Genomic DNA, 22,736 nt, shown 5'->3' with positions numbered 1-22,736 from the left:
GCGTTGTGTTGAATTTGTGGTATTAGTACACTAACATCTGCAATATGCTAGCATAACAGCACTGTTGGCCGAAGTTAGCAATACGATAATTTAATATTCCATTAATTTTGTTTAATCTTTTGTTTTTCTTTTAGTTCACATTTGTTCATTTTGAGACCAGATAATACACTCCAAATGTTTAGTTTTAGCATCATTTTAAGAAATCTGACATAAATAATTCAATGTTTTACATGTACTGTGTATACACTGTTTTGCCTAATAAAACCAAGACCAAAAATGTAAAGAAAAATTAATGTTTCACAACTTTTTCCCTTCAAAATTAATTCTTCAAATTGTTTTCCCCCTCCTTTTTTTAAATCTACAGGGTGGGCCATTTATATGGATACACCTTAATAAACTTATTGGGAATTTCACAAGAAAAACAATGGTGTGCTTGGTTTTAAACGTAACTTTATACTTTCATGATTTATTTACAAGCCCCCTCACATATACTAATGTGCCACATACACATTAATATCACCATCCATTCCCATTTTATTAAGGTGTATTGATATAAATGGCCCACCCTGTATAGTTCACTCGATACTTTACTTTTTTTTTTTTCCTCCATTGTGTTTTTTTTTTTTTTTTTTTTTAAGATTTACAATGACAGAACAGTGGTATAGGTGTCTCATGTCATCATATACAATAATATAGCAATCTATTATACAATTGTCCATCTGCTAATAATTCAAGTCTTTTGTGAAGGGTAAAATTAACAAAAAATTAATAAATTAAAATAAAAATTAAATAAAAATCAAGATACATTCTCCAAAAACTCCCATAGAGGATTCCAGATAAGTCAGAAATCATCAGATTTCTGACGCAAGTACTTTACTTTTTTTTTTTTAGTTACCAATCTGTGACATTACTGTGTTTTTCCATAAAAAAAGAATTGGCAGTATCTAAGCACATAAAGACAACACTTTAATTTTCAAGTAAACGATACCTGTCTGTCCATCTCATGCAGTCTGTAATGCAGAGCTCTCTCCACATAATCATTCCTGTTGGAGAAAGTGAGAGGCAGGTTGTGCCCACCAGGAATCACTGGAACCAGTGTACCGTCAGCGCTGTGAGCCACAAACGAGTCCAGAGGGATCATCTACAAAATACAGGAAAAAACAAAACAAAACACATTAGCAGCATTTGCAGTGTCGGGCCTAAAGCGAGTGTGCTAGTGCGTATCAGTTTCCACTGTCACTTCCAGGGCTTAATCAGACTTCCTTCCCAATGTTTTCATATCAGCCAACATCAACAATTAAAACAATTTCAGACACCTGCGAGTGTCTGAAATAACCCTGATTGCAATCTAATGAGGATTCTGATCCCAAAATATAACGATTTGTAATGCTAAAGCCTACTTATGCTAACAAATGCCATAATAAATACACAATACGTTTATGAAAACTCCAGAGACTGCTTTAAGATAAATCTTCAATCAATCATACATGTGTGGTGTCACTTCTCAGTGCCTTTGTTGATATCTGACGTCCACATCTGCATGATCACGAGTTATCGGTTAACGTATATGGTTTTATATGCATATAACTCCAGTTTTCTCAGCACGAGCTCCCTCTGTTGCTTTAACTGAAAGAATAACAGTAGTATAACAGTATATAATATAGTGAGATGGGAGAAACTGCTCAGATCACGCCATTTAGTAGAAATGCATATTCCTTCCAAATGGGATTCAAACATTAAAATTCATCATTATATTTGGGTTTAAGGACCTTGTGTAATAATGTTATCAAAAATAAAGGCATGCAGGAAAGAAGCAAATAAAAAGTTGGCTACTAGTTTTAGTTTTTGGTGTAAAATAATGATGATGTTTGTTTTAGTTACAGGACTGGAATAATTTAAAAGATTAATTCGCTTTCAGAAGGAACATTTCCTGATAATTTACACACCCTCTTGTCATCCAGGATGTTAATTTCTATAATTTTCTTGGTCAAAAACAAATTAAACGTGTTGTATGTAAATTTTTGATACTTCTAAAGTATAAAAATACCATAAAATGTTTGTTTTTGATGTAAAAACATGCAAAGTGAACATACTTTGTATCTGAAAAACAATGCTAATGTCAGTTATTCTTAGTCATGATAATACATTTTTGTTGTACAACATATTGCACAACAATTTTTTGCGATAAATAATATTATTGTCCTTTTAAAACCAATTCATGGCACGCATTGTGTAATGCAAGTATAAACATAATAGCATCATAATGGAAGTACACTTTTTCAAAGAAAGATAATGGGCTCCATTTTAACAATCTAGCCGCAAAGTCTAAAGCGCATGGCACAAAAGCAATAAGGGCTTGTCCGAATCCACTTTTGCTTTTTTAAGGATGAAAAATACAGTTTGCACCGTGGCGCATGGTTTAACAGGCTTGAGCTTATTCTCTTAATGAGTTTTGGGTGTGTTTTGAGCATAACATGTCTCATCTCATATCCCCTTTAAGAGTCAGTTGCTTCGAGCCATGGCGCATTTGCTATTTACACGGCGGACTTTGTAAGTGGAAAACCTGAATGCTTCACTAGCGAGAAAACATAAACAGACCATCTGCAGCTAGGATAAATAATAAGCCTCCTCCATTCAGCCTCTTTACTTTACTTTTACTTTTTACTTTACTCCTTTACTTTCGTGGAGTAAGGAAATGGCGTTGTACGCGCTCCACTGAAGACATCCATTAGCCAACATAATTAATTTCTTTTGTTAAGCGCAAAGATTTGATTTAAGATATTCAGTTGTAATTTCCAGCAAATGAACAAGTGAAATATAATAATGAAGTGTGGTCAAAACACTGAGCTATATTCAAACACACATCTTATTCTTATACCCCCTATGGTGATGCATACGGCTCCAAAACCCAACATGCAGACAAATCTAAACTTGTTTTTATTAAATCAAATATAAATATGCATATAATAAATAAGACTGCTAATAATAATAACATTTAACAAATGTCCCACTCCGGCCCTGCACCAATGAGTCTACAGTAGTGTAAGTAGTGCAAATGGATTTGCTATTTAAACAATGAAAATTAGGATGCCGTTGGTCTGTAATTAGCAACAAATTACGCAAAACAGGTCTTGCACCTTATTGCACCGGGTGTATGATAGGGCACAATATGTTATTCCTAAGAACATTAAATATATAGCAATTTTAATAATTAGGCATTGGACTCTCAATGTGAAAACATGTATATCCTAAACAAATAAATGAAAAATGTTAACAAAAAGTAATAAAAAGTAACAAAAATCACATGTTTAACAAAGACAATTTAGACTTTTAAACACAGAGGCACAGGACACTGAACAGGTCACATCCTCAACCTGATCTATTTTCAGTTTTCAGGCACCCAAAGGAAAAAATGCTATAGTAAATAATAGTGAATAATATAGTGTTTTTTACCCATACTGACACCTTCAATAGAGACTGGATGAGATGACAGAGGCTGTGCAATCAGCTAAAATGTCCATGTGTTGTGAGATAAGTCGATATATTGGACAGGCCTAGTTATTTCCCTTTAAAAATGTGTATATATATATAACAATGTTACATTAGGCATTGAGCAAACAGTAGCTGACTAGCTTACAGTAAGACTTGATCATCAGGCCTGATCGATGTTGGTGTCGTCAATCTAAAAACTGCTTGGGCCTCGAGTTAATGAACGAGGGGCCGGGTGAAAAAAAAAAACACTTCAATATTGTGAATTTGGTGTGCAATACCTAGTTCAACCACTAGCTGTCAATACTCTGTACTGCACTTTTGAGAAAAACGTAGGACTTCCAAACGTCCAACTTACGCCTGTTTCACACCGCAAGCATCAGCTGCGCGTGAGCAGCGCGTATGTCGAGCAGTAGCAGCACGCAGGCGTTTGCCTTTCACACCAGCTGCGTCTGCAGCGCGCAGCTCTTCGGCAGCTGCTGCAGAGATCAACCTATCTCTGTCTATTCTATTTAGTTACCCATGTCTCTCTATATGCAAATACACTTTTTAAACTTTTCATCTGCACCAAAGCCCCCCCTATGCTGTTTCTTTAACCTGCAAATGTTTATTTTACAAATTTTATAGATCAAATAGTACTGTATGCTTCCCAAGCTAACTTATATGAGAAGTGTCTACAGTCAGAGGACAATCGCCTGTGATATTGTGTCATTTGTTTTTTGATTATCAGGTTGCTGTAGACCTAGTTATAATCATATTTATACAATATAGTTATAATGATATTTATACATGATCAAACTAGTGTTGCTTTCTCTGCTTCAGTGATGTCCAGCGGCAGAATAACAGTTCGTTAATTCATGCTCGTGCAGATGATGAGACGGACAAAAATTAACCAATGCATGCCATTCTTTTACTTATTATCGTGTTGTCAGGTTCACAGTGCAAACAGCTCCCGGTAGGAATAACTCGAGTGAACATAAAACAAAGCCGATTAAAACTTTCTTGCTCTGCTCAGCTGCACAGAACACAGCGAGCTCACATAATCCAGCATGCGTGTCGAACTACACTACCCACAATACACTTCACTATGGACTACAAATCCCGTAAATATTCTATTTCCCCTCTCCTACAACACTAGTGTGCAACTTAAGCAAAACTGATAATAAAATTGTTTTACATTTGGTTTTCGGGCCTAAATAAATGTTTGTTGCCGTTTTTAATCGTTTTAAGTTCATTTGAATGACTATATATAAACCATTTGACATTATTAACGCATTTATTGGGTAAAATTGTTACTTTTTACTGTCATTCAATGTGTTTTGGTCATTATCAATGCATTGTCACTTTAATTGAGCGTGAGCAGCGCGTCAAAAATAGACCCAGCACCGAAACTATCTCTGCACAACTGCTTCGGCGACGCTCACGCCTCGCTCTGACGCGCTGCTGCTGCGTGTGGTATGAAAGCTCTAATCTGTTAACATAGACGCCGAAAACACACACACTCTGCTCAAGCGCCGCTGACGCTTGCGGTGTAAAACAGGCGTTACAGTATCAGTGCAGCTTTATAGATGACAAAGGGGTGAGTAAATTGCCCCCTAAAAAATATTTCTGAATAGTGAAATAATCCTTTAATAAATGACTCTTTTTATCATAAACTGCTGTTCATATGTCAACACTGGAGTCTACATCCTTAGAGCAAACAGTTGCATAAGGTATATAATGTTTGTTTTACTACATGTTAGTTGTCATTCATTTTCACCACTGATAAATGATGCTGCTCTAAAGAGGGTCCCACTGGGTGACAGTGGAAACAAGGCTATATAGTTTCTTGTGTGAATCTAGCCTCTTTAGATTGTCTTGCTCACCACTGTGAAGTTTTCTTCATTGATCACGCTGCTGTCCAGGTGTAAGATGCCCTGAAGAGAGCGGTACGTGAGCAGATCCACCTCCTCCAGGTCAGCGGCTCCCAGAGGAATACAGCACATCTGCTTCCAGACCCACGGCGCCAGGTGCAGGTCCAAGGGCTTTTTGGTTCGGATGGCCACTGCCATTAGGATCCCCAAGAAGCGGAACTGCACTATGTGATCATCCGAGAAGGCCCCTGGGTTCAGCAAGAATCTGGCCAGACAATGGAGGTTAGTGGAAAAACAATCAAAGCTGCAGTAATGGTGTATTTATTGGAAGTCAAAACCCAGGACTTCCGGTTAGGTGAGCTATGGAGTAGGACGTGTTCGCTAAGTGGTCCTGTAGAATTTGCGATTTTTTTTTTTGAATTAATGCACATTTTTACTTAATACAAAGTGTCTGCAGATAATTGTGCCTAATGGAGTTTATTTTAAGCTAATGATGTGCAACAAAGATGAAAACAAAGGCAATAAAGGGGCAGCCATTGCAACAGGGGCCTGCAACAGCTAACGCAACCTCGGATGAAAGTGATACAGCCAGAGGGGGTCAATGGACTGAGCTTGATATGGCTTCAGGTGACATTCAGAGTCTTAAAACTGAAATAATCTCATCACTACGACAGGATCTGGCAGAAATATTTCGCTCTAAACTACGGTCTGTGCTAGGCAATGACTTATCAACCATCAAAAGTGAACTTCAAGCCGTGAAGGTGGAATTCTCTAACACAATGCAGGGCTCAAAATTGCGACCATTTTTGTCGCATCCGCGCCCAAAACGTATTCTATGCGTCATCATAATATATTTGGGAGCATTTGTGCGACTGCATAAGGGTTTTAGTGAGACCTGTTTTGATTTTTATCTAAAAACGTGCTGAATCAGTCTGCCCTGCTGCTATATTGGTTAATATTAGCTGTCAATCACTCAAGGCTTTCCAAATCGAACTGAGGCGTTCACTTTAGGCCTATATAAAGTATAAAAAATTTAATGCACGTTAATGCAATACTATATGTAAAAACTAAATTATTATATACTTTAGTAGCCTATAGCCTATAAAAATAGTCACAAACTGTGGTCATACCTAAAAAGCACGTTCTTACTCCTTTAGAGCGGCTGCAGTACAAGGCACAGCGGTAATGCTCATATTAAAGTGTCACCTGCTGTACATTTAGCTTGTTTATAGCCTATAAACATAAATATCCTTGTTACATGTACTTACTATATTATTATCAATTAATATTGCATAATTACATGCAACAAACCCTAGAAATTTAAATTTCACAGGGTCTTTAAATGATTAGGTAAACAATGTATCAAGGGCACCTTAAAATAAAGTGAAACCCTGAATATGTCATCTATTACATTCTGCTTATGCAATAGCATTGACAACATACCTGTCGGTGTTACTACCAACATCTGCGGTGCTATTAGGAGTGTGAATAAGAAGGTCGACCACACCAGACTGCAACTCCTGAAAAAAAAGTTTTGAATGTGTGAATGAAAATCCACCCTCTTTAATGCAGTCAACAGAAGAAGGAGCGGGATTTACCTGGCACATCTCAGTGATGGTGTCATCAAACACACCACCCGCATCATCGGCCCCTTCTCCGACCAGCTTCACCTTCCATGCTCTAGAGGGCAGACGCAGCTCTGTGGGGTTCAGGTTCACCACCTGCTTGGCGATCTGCACGAATATGGGCTTGCTAGAGCGCCCCCTGTGGATTGGAGGAGGTTAGGTTAGTGTTTTAGAAGTGATCAGTTAAAATTTTTTAAATCTTATTTTTGTAAAATAAATAAATTAATTAATAAATAAAATCTGTAGATTTAACTAGACGTTTACTGTAAAAACACTGTCAAAAATAAATGGACTTTCAACGCTTCCCCTGTTCCTCTAAACCAGTTTTTCTCAACCTTTTCGATACTGATTTCCTTTACAATCCATAAAAATGTTCCAAGGCTCCATAAATATTCTCCCCCCCCCCCCCTTATTTATTTAATAAACATTAGGGATAAGGGTTTCTTAAAAATGAATTCACCCACAATTTTAACTTGATAAAATATTTTACTGCTTGACATAACTAGAAAAAAAAATATTTATTATAAAAAATACCTTTATACAACATTGTTGACTTTTCCAGGTCAAGAAATTTCACTTTCAATGTTTTACATCATGAAGTATTTCCAAGTTTGATTAAATATGAATTAAAATAAGAAATAGACAAAACATTTTCAATTTTTTAATGTATTTTATTAAATGTATTTTGGTTATTATTAAGATTATTATTATTATTATTATTATTATTATTATTATTATTATTATTATTATATATTAATATAATTGACTTTAAAAATATATATTGACTATTATTAAATTGAATTTATAATTTACTATTTTATTATTATTATTAACAATAATAATCATCATAATTTTAACAATTTTAAATATTTTTTAATTAATTACACTAATATGAACATTATTACATAATTTCAATTATAAATATTTGTATTGTTGTAATATTATTATAAAATACATCAAATTACAAAATATTACTATTGAAATATTTAACATAACTACATAAAAAGTATCACTTTAAATAAACTAAATTACAGCCACTTTCATTTAACAAATCTTTTTTTTTTTTTTTTTAATTAGCCGTGCAGTGGGATTAAAGGCTAATTTCTTGTACCTGGTGGAGATGCGTTTGACTGTAATCTGAGGGCCATAGGTCTTTCCCTGGGTCATGGTTCTGCCGATAGTGCGAACGAGAGGGAGGGTGTTGACTTTCGGGGACAGCAGGCCTCTGAGTTGACCCTGTACGATGGCGGCCGTTCCTGAGCTGTAGCGAGAAGTACTGACCTGGAAAGCAGCCAGAGAATGACACACTCAGACAAAAACGGCCCTAATATCGACTGACACAAAACTATTAGTCTGAAGGTAAAAACCAGAACACTTTCACACTGAACACAAATTCAGTTGAGCGGGGAAAACGATAAAAGGATTTTGGCAGGAAGTCAGAGCATAGTTGTTTTTTCTTCTTCTGCGAAACGTCAGCAGTGTACAGTGGCCTCCATTCATTTTGGCACCTTTGGTGAATATGAGCAAAGAAGGCTGTGGGGAAAATGTCTTTATTGTTTATCTTTATGATCATGTGCTCTGAATATTAACACAACAAACTGAAGATGCATGAGTTTGTTTTTAGATGAAAGCAGAAGCTTTTTTCTGAAACACTTTCAACAATTCAGCTGTGATTCTCTTAAGAGACACACGTCCTCTTCCAAATTTACAGCAAGGAAAATAAGTATTGGACACGTCCTGTTTTTTCCTGGTAATAATATTTTTAAAGGAGCTGTTGACATGGAATTGAACCAGACTTTGGTAAAAACCCAAACAATACAAAGATAAAAATTACTGAAACGTATTTAATACTATATACAAAAAGGCTTTTTTTGTGATTGCAGCCTAAATACGCCTCTCATATGAAGATGAAGTCAAATGCATTGCTCAGGTGTGAGTTTTTCTCAAAGTTTAAAATCTTGATGGTTCTGTGGGTCTCGTCTATCAAATCTGATCTTTATTTTGTATTTTCTATTGAGTCATCAAGTTAGGTGATTGGCTGGGCCATTCTACAGCTTGATTTCCTTTCTCTGAAAGCATTTGAGTTTTCTTGGCTGTGTTTTGGATCATTGTCTTGCTGAAATGTCCACTCTAGTTTCATCTTTATCATCCTGGTAATGTACTGTAGATGTTGGACTGAAGCAACTAATATTAATTTACACTGGCGAAGTGCAGTGGTTTGCTGAAGAACTACCGAGAGGTTTTAGCTGCTGTCTGGGCTTTCACTGCCTTTCCACACCTCCCTTTCTTCATGTGTTCAATACTTTTTCCTGCGTCATTTCATTTTATTACACATATATAACTTAATTTGTAAACTAATAAGATTTGTTTTCTTTGCATTTATGAATTTCTTTGGTTGCTGTTACCAATATCCGGGGACAACTTCAAGTCAAAAGCACCTTAAGAAATATGTATTCTGAGAAAAATGGTGACGTACTCATTTTCCCCGCTGTACAACAATTAAGTTCATAGCACCCAGAGCACCCATAAAAAGTAATTCGACTTCATTGTCAATCACATTTACAAACTTTCCTACATCATAATATTTCCTTATTTTTTTTCGCAGTTTCTTACCTTGCATTTGTAACATGCTTTTTCTGTATAATTTGTTTCACGATTCATTCATTTGCATCAGACTCACACAGAACTTGCAGAGACCAGTGTGCAAGGTTTCTGCGGTTGAACATTTTTATAAAATTGTGAAATTGTTTGTCACTAAAAAAAGTAAATTCGACCTCAAATGCATTTAAACACTGCCTTCAAAAATGTCGCCCATCATTAAAAAAAATTAGATTGTTTTTTCCTTCAGTTTTTTTGCATCTGTCACAATTTTATTCCACAACAGATTGATTAATACACATTGTGTCTCGGTATGCAAGGTTTTTATGTGTTACAAATGTTAAGAATAACAAATACAAACCAAAAAACTGCATATGAAAATTTCAGACTCTATGTGAAAAGACCTTTAGGGTTGACTGGAATTTATTAACTTGCTCTGATGTTGAAAATCGACATTGTTCAGTGTTTTTGCCATTTTCTAATAGCCACTTCCCATTCTGTGAAGTTCAACAACCTTTTACTGCAAATCACAGCTCTGTTGCATGGTCCTTCCCATCGTGATGAATAACTGAATGACTTTGGTCTTTGTGTTTCCTCATATTTATAGCCCTGAAACTGAAGCTGATGGTTCAACAATATCCTGTTCCCAGGTGGTACTAAAAACTATACTCCAAAAACATTTTGCTCGTATATATATTGAGAGCAAAAGATCTAAAGGTTATACAAAAAACTTTCTTTTCCCAGCCATCTTCGCTAATATTTACAATGGAGTGTGCTGTGTTTTTCATTATTGATGGGGTGTACCTGGCTGCGAGGATCAAGGTTCAGAAGCCTCCAGGACTTGTACATGAGATCAGAGAAGTGGTAGAGCACTCGGAGACGGGTGTTTAGGACTTCAGGACTGCAGTCTTTAAGGGCGTTATACTGTGGAGGCACAGACTGGGGCAAACCCAGCTGAATCCCTGAACAACCTGCAAAACACAGAATCAGTGATGTTGCTGTTTATTCACACTGGACGTGTTTTGACATGTGTGTATTGTTCACCTAAATACTCTTTGTGATTATCCTGGATGCTGCAACTGACTTGTATCAAAAAAGTGCATCAGATAATGTGAGTTTGGAGTTATTAGTGTTTCTAGTATACATTTTTTTTCTTTATACAAGTAATAATACATTAACCCAGTAGTTCTCAAACGTTGTTACACCAGGTAGCACGTCAGAAAACATTTGTCTCTCCAAGTACCAGCATTAAAATGCAGTAGCGTTGCAAGCCTAATTATTCAGCTCTGTTAAAAAAAGAGGCAGTTTTATTCCTAATAAGATTATTTATTGTTGTCGACCACTTCTTTAAACACTGTAAATACAGTTTGCACAATAACACTGCACTGAGCTTACAGGTAAATAAAAAATGGAAATCATTCAATTAAAATGTGCTGTACTTTTAAATGCTTAATCAAAACGGTACTGTTCTCAAAGTTTTCAACAAAAAAAAAATCATTAATTTAGATTGGTTGGGTTGATTTAGTAAGGGTGTGAATCATGAATAAAAGATAAAAAATGAATTGCAAGCAAGAATAATTACAATAGAGCAAAGAGAAAATTCAAATGAACAGTGCTTTATGGTTTTCCAGGGAGTCAAACAGTATTCAGATACAGAAATGTAATAAATGTAAAATAACACTGTATAGTCTTCATTGTTTTATTAATTTAGTGACATTATTCCTTATTAAAGTTTAAATGTTTTACTTTATTGTGCATGAATGCTTTACACTCACTTAAAATGCCTTCAAAGCACACGTAAATTATAAAGTTTCACTCTGTTATGAAAGTAAGTGTCTGTTAAACGGAGTAAAATAGAGTGCACGTTTTACTTACATAATCGGTCTGTATCTAATGTAAATAACTGATTATGGCCTTCTCCATAGACGCCACTGAGCATTTTTCATACATGTTATGTTAAATGTCTGAAACCTAAAAATAAATGTTATTTGTTGAACTTTTTAATCACACTGGTGTGATTGTATGCTGCATTGATTGGTGGGACCCGCTCCGATGTGCTAAAAGTGTTTTCAACAAGTATTTTATTTAACTTTTTTATTCAGTGATTCTTCTGTGTACCACTAAGGAAGCTCGCTTTCTTCTTTACAATTTAAATGTCATCCAATCAAGTTTGAAATACACCAATTGATTGGCCAGAAATTGGAACCACATTGTTTTTGTGCTCCAAACATGCTCCTATCTTTTTTCATTTTTTTATTTAGGCCTCTCTGTACTGGCTTTAGTCGAATATATTCAAAACTGAGAATGATTTATGATTGAACTGAACCAAACTAATCTTCATAGAAATCATAAACAGGGTGTATAAAGTGTACCTGAAGCTCTGGTGGACAGAGCCGGTGTGGTCCAGGCTGATGAATGGCAGCGACCAGCAGAAATCTGCCTAATGTTCTTGCCCTGCAAAGTTGTGACCAGAATGGGCTCTTTGACCGGATTGGAGTGGCCCAGACCCAGCTGTAACACACAAAAGAAGACAAAAGATCAAACTACACATTCCTCCAAATCCACAGATATCCAAAGAAAACACAAAAACAGCTGACTGTACCCAAACATGTCGTAATTAATATATGTCATCTTATTGTTGAGAGGGGAGAATTGTGAGGACCAGGATTGAGAAACACTGTGCTATGCAAATATCCTACAGTCTGTGTGTGTGCGCCATTTTCTGTTTTAGGCTATTATGTTTTGATTCTTTTAGCCATTTACTGAATGCAATAAATTACTTTAAAATTCAAATGTGCATACTTAAAAAAGAATCAGTTCATCAAATTATTCGTAACAATTCTTTGAACACTGAAGTACACAAAAAAGACGATAAATGGACCCTAATTGCAATCATTTCTTAGTGAATCAATCATCAGACAGCCATACCTGGGCCTCGCAGTTGCAGCCCCAGGCATACACGTCTCCAGTGTTGGACAAAGCCAGGATGTGTTCACAGCCCACAGCGATGTCCTCAATGAACACTCCCTCCAGAGCCGGAATGATTTGTGGCCGGTTGTGATTCTTCAGCATGGCATCGGGTAGACCAATGAGGCGCTCTGGGAAAACACAAACACTATGAGCTGTCAGAACATCACCAAAGTGCACAGTGAAAGTCAGCTTTTGTGACCAAAACAAAACATGTTTCATGTGAACTTGGACTGCATGCGATAAATCGAAATTAATTTGCAAACAATGAAGCAAAGCTGGGAGTAACTCAATGATCAGTAGACAGCGAAATGTGATCAGTAGGTTCACTGATAAAAAATCTGCATATTTTTAGCCCATCATTGAGTCTATTTATTTACTTGTGTAACTGTGTGTACATTAATTCCAGTAATATTGACTAATATGAAAATGTTCATATGATTATTTACAATACAGTTTGTGAAGTAATTTTTGTGAGGAGTTTGCATGTTCTCCCTGCCTTCGCATGGGTTTCCTCCGGGTGCTCCGGTTTCCCCCACAGTCCAAAGACATGCTGCAGGTGAATTGGGTAGGCTAAATTGTCCATAGTGTATGAGGGTGACAGGCCCTGACGACAGGCCAGGCAGAATGTGTAAAAAAGTAGTTATCATATGGACAAGTCTAAAATGGCTTGTTCCAAAGAGTCGACCCCGCAACCATATGGGACTAAGGCCAAAGAAGAAGAAGAAGAAGAAGACAGTTTGTAAAGTAATATTTCTGTCTTTAAGTAGATATGTTATATGAGAGACTTGCTTTGTTTACCAAAAAAGTGGATCTAATTGGATTTGCATTGTAAATATTAAATAAAAGTTAAAAAGTTGTTGTTTTATATTTCATATATTAAGTTTTTACTTATGATACTCCCACTATCAGTCCACATCAATCCACAGATTTTTTTTTGCTAAATTCTCTGCAGAAATAGTGCAAGTCTGTGGATTCTGTCTGGCCCTAGTGATCAGTAGTAAATCTCAGTAACTGCAAATACCCACAAAGTAGAAACCGAGGAACTCCCCATAGCGTTTCTAAATAAACAGGATATTTAACTTTTTTTATTGATTCAGCAAGACTAATAACTAGGGCCAGGCGGAATCTGCGGACATCTTTTTGCTATTTTTTGTTAAAAATCTGCGGATTTATGCAGAATGATTTTGGGAATATCGTCACAAAGACCTTAATATATGAACTAAAAAGAAATACCTTTTCAACTTGTATTTAATGTTTACAATGCAAATCCAATTAGATCCACTTTATATGGTAAACAAATCAAATCTTCCATATAATATAACTACTAAAAGACAGAAAATATTACTTTACAAACTGTATTGTAAATAAATCATGTAAATATTTTCATATTAGTCAATAATAATACTGAAATTAATTTAAAAACTGAATAAATAGAAATTTACACACATTTACACAAATAAATAAACAGAATCAATGATGGGCTGAGCAAGCGCAGATTCTGTGTGGGCCTACGAATAACCAAACGACTACAGAAACATCTCACAGAAGGACTTCTTTCAAACACGTAACTGTATTTCTGAAATTTTATTTTACCAATAAAATATACATAAATATTGTTTTTCGATGAATCGCAGAAAACAGAAAATCCACAGAAAACACAAAAAATAACTAAATGTTTTTTTATATATATATATATATATATATATATATATATATATATATATATATATATATATATATATATATATATTATAAATATATATTTATTTATTTATTTATTTTTTTTTTTTATCATTCTTTGATTACTACAGTTGTTTCAGGCTGCAATTGTTGCAATACCTTCAGAAAGCAAAAGTGGAAGACATACACTAAAATACATTTACACTAGCTTTGTTTCAGTAGAAAGATGCGAATAACATTTTTTTGCACAAATTAATTTTTTAAAATAACCTTTGAGATGTTTTACAATGTAGTCTGCCTGCTGGTTTGTCTATTGCACACATTTTTCTATAGTTTTTTTTTTCTTTTTTAATGCACATACTGAAGTTTAACGGGTAAAAGTGTTTTATTGTAGTCTATGTGCATTTTTTCTTAACGAATAAAACTTTCATCCTACTCAGATTTTCCAAATATATGCGCATCTTGGCATTTCCATCAAGCATTTTTTTATGCTATAATCCAAAATACACAAAAAAAGAGGCTGGTGGAAGCATAGCTACTGACTCAAATATGCCTTTAAAACGACATTTTCAGTTTCATTTCAAATTCACGACCACTTTTCAGTAGAGATGCACCAAATATTCAGCTATGGAAATGTAGAGGCCAAAAATGGCATATCCAGCTTTCAACAAGAGGCTGACGTTATATTAGAATTATGAAAATTATTTTCAGTAAATTGTGCAATCCTAACAAGACTAGAATTAAAGCAGAATACATATAAGTGATTCTACCGCTACAGAAAAATGCATTTGGGTGATGGTAATTACTGAAGGATTTACCTTGGCCAAATGTGTAGATGTGACCGTCCTTGGCTAGAACCACTGAGAAATGCGTTCCACATCCAACTTTTTTGATGCCTTTATTGCAAAGAGACTCTACTTTCTGCCAGCAAACAGAAAAACAGGACAGTTGGCCAACGCTAAAATAAACTCAGTCTAATTAAATTGATCTGCATTCGATACAGTAAGACTGTACCTGTGGGTAGCACTTTACTGTACATGGTCCAATACCCAGTTTACCATAATCACCGTCTCCAAAAGCCCAGACGGTCAGGCCATCTGATGACAGGACCAGAGTGTGATTGATGCCACATGACACCTGAACACAAGAAGAAATGTCAACCGCAAGCATCAGACATTGATTAAAGGTCGCATTCACTACTGGTCAAAAATGTAGCATCGTAAGATACATTATTGTACATTAGGATAAGTAAGGGTGCCTTTACACATAGACATTTGTTTCAGCACCTGGCACATTTGCCCCCCTAGCGTGGTTCGTTTGATCATATGTGAAACCCGCAATCACGCTCTGATCCATGCCAAAACAATCGGTCCGAGACCGCCTGAATGAGGTGGTCTCAGCTCTGTTGAAACAAACTCTGTAATGGTTCGATTGTAGTTAGAAAGCAATACAATCCAACGAAAAACCAACTTTATCACAGTGGCTATTATCAAATTGTATTATGGATATGCAATAGACATACTGTATATATATGGCTATAAGAAGAGAGAATGATGAGTAGGGCGAGATGTTGTTCCTACCTGTAAAAGTGTGTTTTATGTTGAATATGAAAGTGAAAGCATGCTGCCTAACTGAACTATTATATATATATATATATATATATATATATATATATATATATATATATATATATATATATATATATATATATATATATATATTAGGACTGTATTGTTGTGTTTCTATGTGTTTGATTTTGATTCTAGATTGGGGGCGTGCCTTCAGCGCACCTGACGCTGGTCAGCGATGTACATTCACTTGGCAGTTGGCCAGAGCTGCGCTCCAATTTGGGCATTATGCTTTGTTTCGCATCCATACACTATCACTGACAACATTTACCGCATCCATTCACTTGCATTTCACACTGATTGAACATACTGATACTGATATTTTGATTATAAAATTTAAATTGAGTTAAATCAATCTTCTTTTTGATTATACTTCTCCTTGTCATCTCCCTTACTATGTTACATCCCTGAGCCAGGTGTAACATATGGGGGCTCGTCTAATTTAAATTTAGTTGATTTGATCTTTGGCTTTCGTAATAGGTATTTGTTTGTGTAATAAGTGGGAGAGACAAGGAGGCGGAGATGTTTGTTGGAGCGGCTTTGGGTTTGTAGTCCAATCAGGAAAAGGTAAGTTCTTTGGGTTTAAAACTGTGTAATTGTAAACTGCCCCTGTAAGGTTGTAGCAGCGCATTGCGTTGTTTTTTTATATATATTTGTAACTTTTTGGTTAACTCCACATCTGATTCATAATAAATATATATTTCACAACACTTGACAATGAGAAATTCTTACCTCTCATTTATATTTGGAGATGACTGCGTCTGTTGGTATCACTAATTAAAATTAAAGCGCACCTTCTCGCTTCATGCCTCCCTTCTCATGGCCATAAATGAATATAACAACATATAAATCCAGCAAAATAAAGCAAACTCCGACCAATGTGAAGAGAGTTTACTAGCACGCGACTTGGTTTAAAATTTTAGGTCCATTTAGAAACTTTGCCATGGGAAAGCGAACCGCACCATGAAAAAAAGCAACATTGTAACAATTTTAATCCCTGTTTCAGAATAAAAATCGGTCTACAGGTGTGAAAGCATTATAAGATCCATTTATAATGAAACTTTAATATTATAAATGTTCTTTTACTTTCACTCCTGAACAAAATAAAATAACCATGATGAATGAAATCAAATCATTTTTAAGCAAATCAAGCAAAATATTTTTACAGCACTTTTCAATGGCACTTGTGAAAATATGAAGCAGTTTGTATTATTACATTGTTTGTATTATTACCACCACGACTACAATTACTACTACTACTTCTACGACTTCGACTACTATGACTACTATGACCTTGACGACCAGGGCACCTCATTTTACCGATCCCACTCCTCACCCATTCTTCACTTTCTAGCACGACTCCCCAACCCTTTTCACTTTCCCCTCCCCAGTTATCCCGATCTGTTTTGAGATCTCGCAATTTATAAATTAAGCACAGACTATGACTACTACTACTATCACTACTACTACTACCACCACCAATAATAATAATAATAATAATAATAATAATAATAATAATAATAATAATAATAATAATAATAATAATAATAATAATAATAATAATAATAATAACAATAATAATAATAATAATAACAATAATAATAAACAATAAATAAATAAATACATGAATAATAATTATAATAATAATAAATGTGCTATGAGCAGCAGATTATCTTTATTTAACAGATTATATATTTCTAAACGCATATGTGACATTAAAGACTGTTAGAAAGGATGCTAAAAATCCAGTGTTAAATTGAATATTTCACAAGTTTACAGCTTTTACAGTGCATTTTTAATGAAGTAAATAGGCTTACTTAAACCCTTTAATTATAATTACGCGTTGTTATTATTATTATTGGACAAAGAACCATATATGGTAACTTTATTAACATTGATAATAATACATTTTTTAAAACACATACTTTTAATGTCATAAATGTTTTGTTGTAACCCTTAAAACACAATTTTTTTTTCAATTAATAGTTCAACAAGTTCATTATAAAGGTTAAACAAAGGAAAATAAATAGTCTGAATGCAAACATTTTGTTCTGCAGTGTATGCACAGATCATTATAAAAGACAACAGCACCTGTCCAATGTGATGTCCATCCAGTGCTGTGACTCTCTCCGGGATCATCTTGTTGGAAGTGGATCTCTGGCCCAAACGGCCTGAGTCTCCACTGCCAAAAGTGAAGAGTTTTCCATCCGCTGTGACGACGGCCGAATGTTTGAAGCCACACGCCAGCTTTGAACAGGGAAAAAAATATGTATTTAAATAACGGCTGATTGTGTCGCTGTGTTTTGGTGAATTTATAATTATTTTTGTACCTGCACCACCTCCTCTCCCTGCAGACCCTCGATCTGTTTGGGTCGTCTTTGTCTTTCACTGTTGCCATGGCCGAGTTTCCCATAATCCCCGTCGCCCCAGCTGAACACCTCTCCAGTCTCAGTGAGAGCCAGTGAGTGGCCGTCTGACCCGTATGATGTCACCAGCTGCGTCACTACATAACCTATTGAGGGAAACAAAAATTGAATGGAACAGATACAACATATAGTTTTCAAAATATTACCATTATTATTATTATTTTTTTTAATTATTATTATTGTATAGCAGTTATTGCTGTTGTATTTTGTTATTATGTTTTAAGCATGACAAAATAAAAACAACTCAGGCTCATTCTGAAAATGTACCTCTATATACATTTCTGGAGAGTGTTAAATATGTCTGAGGAGGTAAGTTTTTTTTTTAAGTTTTTGTTTTTGCAAATCCACCAGAGGCCGATGTGTACCCTTTTTCAGAACTCAAATTTCTTTCACGAGTGAAATTTACGTCTGCTGTTATCACATAAATCCACCAGAGTCTGCTGTCGACTGACTGACTGACCCACCCTCCTTCCCTGAAAAAAAGCCCTTGCCTGATTTTACCACGGTTTCAGATTTTACCACATTCTCACCTTGTTGTTTACTCGTTTATTTTATTTTTGGCTTCTGTTTTTGTCTTACCCGCTTTCTTGAACAGTTATTCGCCAGACTTAACTCCGTTGTCGTGGTCGACTTGTCTCAAGTCTGCTGACGTACTTGACAATCTAGTAACAGCAGAAAAGCCGTCTATATGGAGGAAAATTGTCAGCTGGTAAGCGCAAAAAGGACCGGAGTGCATGTATGAATATGTAGTCCATCCAAGGCGGAAGTGTAGTCCATGGTTATAGTTAGTGCAAACCAGCGATCTTATGGGATATGATCGCTGGTAATCGTGACACCTAGCTACATAATTCGCAACATCCAGTAATGTATATAGGGCTACGCTTTCAGAATGAGTGTGTGTTGAAAAAAAAAAAAAACATTACTATGCCATACTTAAAACTAAACTAATTAAACTAATTATTTGTTATTATTACAAATAATGTTAATAATAACAAGAATTATAATAATAGTAAAAGTGGTAAATTCTGGTGAGAATTTTAGAATAAATAAAGAAATGTATTATTATTATTATTATTATTATTATTATTATTATTATTATTATATGACCATGACCATCCTTAAATTATTATCTTTACTATATGATATATTTATATTGTAAATAATTTTAGATTAAAACTATAGTATAATAATTATAATAAGAATAATAATTCTTCTTATTATTATTAGTATTATTATTATTATTTTTATTTATCTTTTATTATTATTATGTTTAGACCATGACCATGCTAACATTATTATATTTACTATACACACACTATATAAATGTATTTTTATATATTAATATTATAATATTATATGCACAATTTAAAGTATTTAACATATTATTACATTATTTAAATACAATAAAAAAGTAACTTGATAAAAAAATACATTAATAAAATTTTATGAAATTATTTTTCCTTTTAAGTATCGTTCTTTTTTTTTCAACTTTTCATTGAACGCTAATAATAATCAATTGATTATATGCTTCATTCACATTTGTTCTCAAGTTACTCAATGAAAGAGATACAACTTTCATGTAGTTATTATATTGCCGTTATACAACACTCAGTATAAACTGATATAAAGAGCAAACTTTAAATTTCAGGATGTTCTGCATCCTATTTCCACCACTTAGGTTTCTATATTCCCCTGAAACTGAAAGCAATCAGTGCTGTAACTTCAGCAAATCGCATGCATTTGATGCATAGTATTTTTGGTGCAGTGCTGAAAATGAGTCTGCAATGGTTTGCATTACCTTGTAAAGCTGAGATGATAGTAGGGGTGTACAGGTCATCTGAATTACCCTGTCCAAGCCGCCCATAACTGCCCTCTCCAACAGCTAGAACCGTCCCGTTAGCCTGAACCAGGAACGTGCAGTTCTGACCGCACACGACCTGAGAGAAACACACATCTCTTTAACACAACATATTAACTTAAAGCATTATGAGTAGCATGCTAGTAATCACTAACCTTCATGTCATTCCAAACCCACAAAAATTCATTCGTCAAATTTAAATATTTTAGGTCAAATTTGAGAGCTCCCTCATCCTCCACAGACAATAGCATTCAAAAGTCCAGAAAAAAAAAAATCCTCAAAACAAACCACATGCCTTCCCCTTCAGTGGTTCGATCTTAATATTATCAAGCCATGAGAACGCTTTTGTACGCACATAAAAAAAAAAAAATACATTAGTGTAAAGTGCTCATGCATCTGCACAATATACTGACACTGACGAGAAGAAACTGTTGAAGTACAAATGAAATCAAAACCAACCATATGGATTTTGTTAGCTCACATTGCTAGTTTTGTGGTTAACAATTAATCTGTGCATGTCATTAAGAATAAAAAATAGTTTGTGTTTGCTCTTCTAATCTAAAATTGAAATCTGAAAATAGACTCGTTGTTTGTTTTCAGTTAAATTCTCAAATTATAGCTGTGTCTCATTTCAGAGACTGCACAATCCGAAGAATGCATTCGAAGGGTGCTGCACAGTGTTGCCAACTATTTCCAATAAAAAGTAGCAAAAGCCTGCCCAAAAAGTAGCTAAATGTTGCCAGATGACATCACACACTAATTTGCATAGAAGTGACATCATCACATAATATCTGACAAGCGTAAGCCCGCCATGTCTCTACTCTCTGAGATGCCGTGCATTATATTACATCCAGATGCACAATAAATTGGTTGCATTAACTATTTAGATTTGTATGAAAAATATAGTCGACTATTTGTAAGAGTAATACAAACACGTTTTGATAAGAACTTTTTATATTTAAATATAACACTGATAATGAACGGTTACATTCTTTTAAACAATCACAGCTTGTGTACTTACTCTTTTTAGCTTGGAAATAAACACATTTGTGAAAGTGACAACAATTATAGCACTATTGGAATTTATTGCTACCTAAAGTACCAACAATTATACATGTTAACCAATATCAGTAAATTAACAGTGATGTAAAACAATCTGAGCTAGCAATTTACTCTACTGAGTGGAGCCTGCAGCCATCGCTCTTTTTAAAAATAAGTAGCCACATAAATGTTAAAAATTGCTAAATTTGTTGCTAGGTGCTTTTTAAAAAATGTTGCTAAGGTAGAATGAAAAGTAACAAAATCTATCAACAAATTTACCAAGTTGGCATTGGCAACACTGGTGCTGCATCATTGCAGCACGATGAAGGCTGTCTCATTTTTAAAAAATTCGAAGGCGCCTTTAAATGCAGCCTCAAAATGCATTCTTCGTTTCCCAGGTAATGAAAAACACAACTGGTGGATCCTTTGCGGCCATGATGTGAATCTCCCACTCCACCACATCCCAAAGCTGCTCTATTGAATTGAGATCTGGTGACTGTGATGGCCATTTGAGTACAGTAAACTCATTGTCATGTTCAAGAAACCAGTTTGAGATGATTCCCGCCTTCTGACATGACATGTTATCTTGCTGGAAGTAGCCATCAGAAGATGGGTAAACTGTTGTCATAAAGGGATGAACATGGTCAGCAACAATAGTCAGATAGGTTGTGGTGTTGACACGATGCTCAGTTGGTACTAAAGGGCCCAAAGTGTGCCAAGAAAATATCTCCCACACCATTACACAACCACCACCAGCCTGAAATGTCGATACAAAGCCGGATGGATCCATGCTTTCACGTTGTTATCTTCTCTTTTTTTAGACCATTATCTGTAAACTCTTAGAGATGGTTATGTGTAAAAATCCCAGTAGATCAGCAGTTTCTGAAATACTCAGAACAGCCCGTCTAGAACCGACAACCATGCCACATTCAAAGTCACTTAAATCACCTTTTCTCCCCATTCTGATGCTCGCTTTGAACGGCAGCAGATCATCTTGACAATGTCTACACGCCTAAATGCATTGAGTTGCTGCCATGTGATTGGCTGATTAGAAATTTGCGTTAACGAGCAGTTGCACAGGTACACCTAATAAAATGGCCAGTGACTGTACATCATTCAGTGCAACCAGGTTTGATCCCATTTGTGGTCTGCGGCATCACAAAGTCAGACTTCTATTACCCAATGTAAAGCACATTTTCCCTGTATGAATCCCTTTCTTTCTTATATAGCATGCTATGAGCCATTCGTTACACAGAAAACTGTAATCATGAGAAACAGACTTAATTTTGAATGTCCTATTTGTCTGTATGCATTCTCCCCCTAAAGGCTTTCTACAGATAATTGAGTGTATGTGCGCACAGTGTGTTTCCGTATCCCGGATATTGGGGTTCCTCAGAGCATCGTTATGACTAATAAATTTGGAGAAGTTCAGATTAACACCAAGCTGGCTGTTTATTATTTTCTAATATTTGCAAGTGTTTACAAAACACTCTGTGCGAATTAAAAGCTCTGTTACGTGTGAATAAATGACCTATTCCAGTGCTTGTAGAGGGCTTGTAGAGGGCGGA

At 35.2% G+C, this 22,736-nt stretch overlaps 1 protein-coding gene across 21 annotated transcripts in view; it reads right to left on the bottom strand.

The window, feature by feature from the left end:
* The window catches only part of LOC567670 (putative E3 ubiquitin-protein ligase HERC1), a 160,883-nt gene that overhangs the window by 5,937 nt on the left and 132,210 nt on the right, over positions 1–22,736 (bottom strand). For all 21 annotated transcript variants that reach the window (XM_087300791.1, XM_087300793.1, XM_087300777.1 and 18 more), the window contains exons 64-76: positions 20,068–20,206; positions 18,174–18,355; positions 17,935–18,090; positions 15,230–15,352; positions 15,034–15,136; positions 12,494–12,663; positions 11,938–12,076; positions 10,370–10,536; positions 8,079–8,248; positions 6,941–7,106; positions 6,786–6,862; positions 5,355–5,607; positions 989–1,141 (exon numbers count right to left, since the gene is read on the bottom strand). In XM_087300791.1, the coding sequence (XP_087156917.1) occupies positions 989–1,141; positions 5,355–5,607; positions 6,786–6,862; positions 6,941–7,106; positions 8,079–8,248; positions 10,370–10,536; positions 11,938–12,076; positions 12,494–12,663; positions 15,034–15,136; positions 15,230–15,352; positions 17,935–18,090; positions 18,174–18,355; positions 20,068–20,206 (1,998 nt within the window). The remainder of the gene's footprint in view (positions 1–988; positions 1,142–5,354; positions 5,608–6,785; positions 6,863–6,940; positions 7,107–8,078; positions 8,249–10,369; positions 10,537–11,937; positions 12,077–12,493; positions 12,664–15,033; positions 15,137–15,229; positions 15,353–17,934; positions 18,091–18,173; positions 18,356–20,067; positions 20,207–22,736) is intronic.

The sequence above is a fragment of the Danio rerio genome, chromosome 21, assembly GCF_052040795.2.
Source record: "Danio rerio strain M-AB ecotype USA chromosome 21, GRCz13ab, whole genome shotgun sequence".
NCBI classification, from domain to species: Eukaryota; Metazoa; Chordata; class Actinopteri; order Cypriniformes; family Danionidae; genus Danio; species Danio rerio.
The sequence above is the reverse complement of the archived record's forward strand: the minus strand, read 5'-3'. Positions and strand labels throughout refer to the sequence as shown.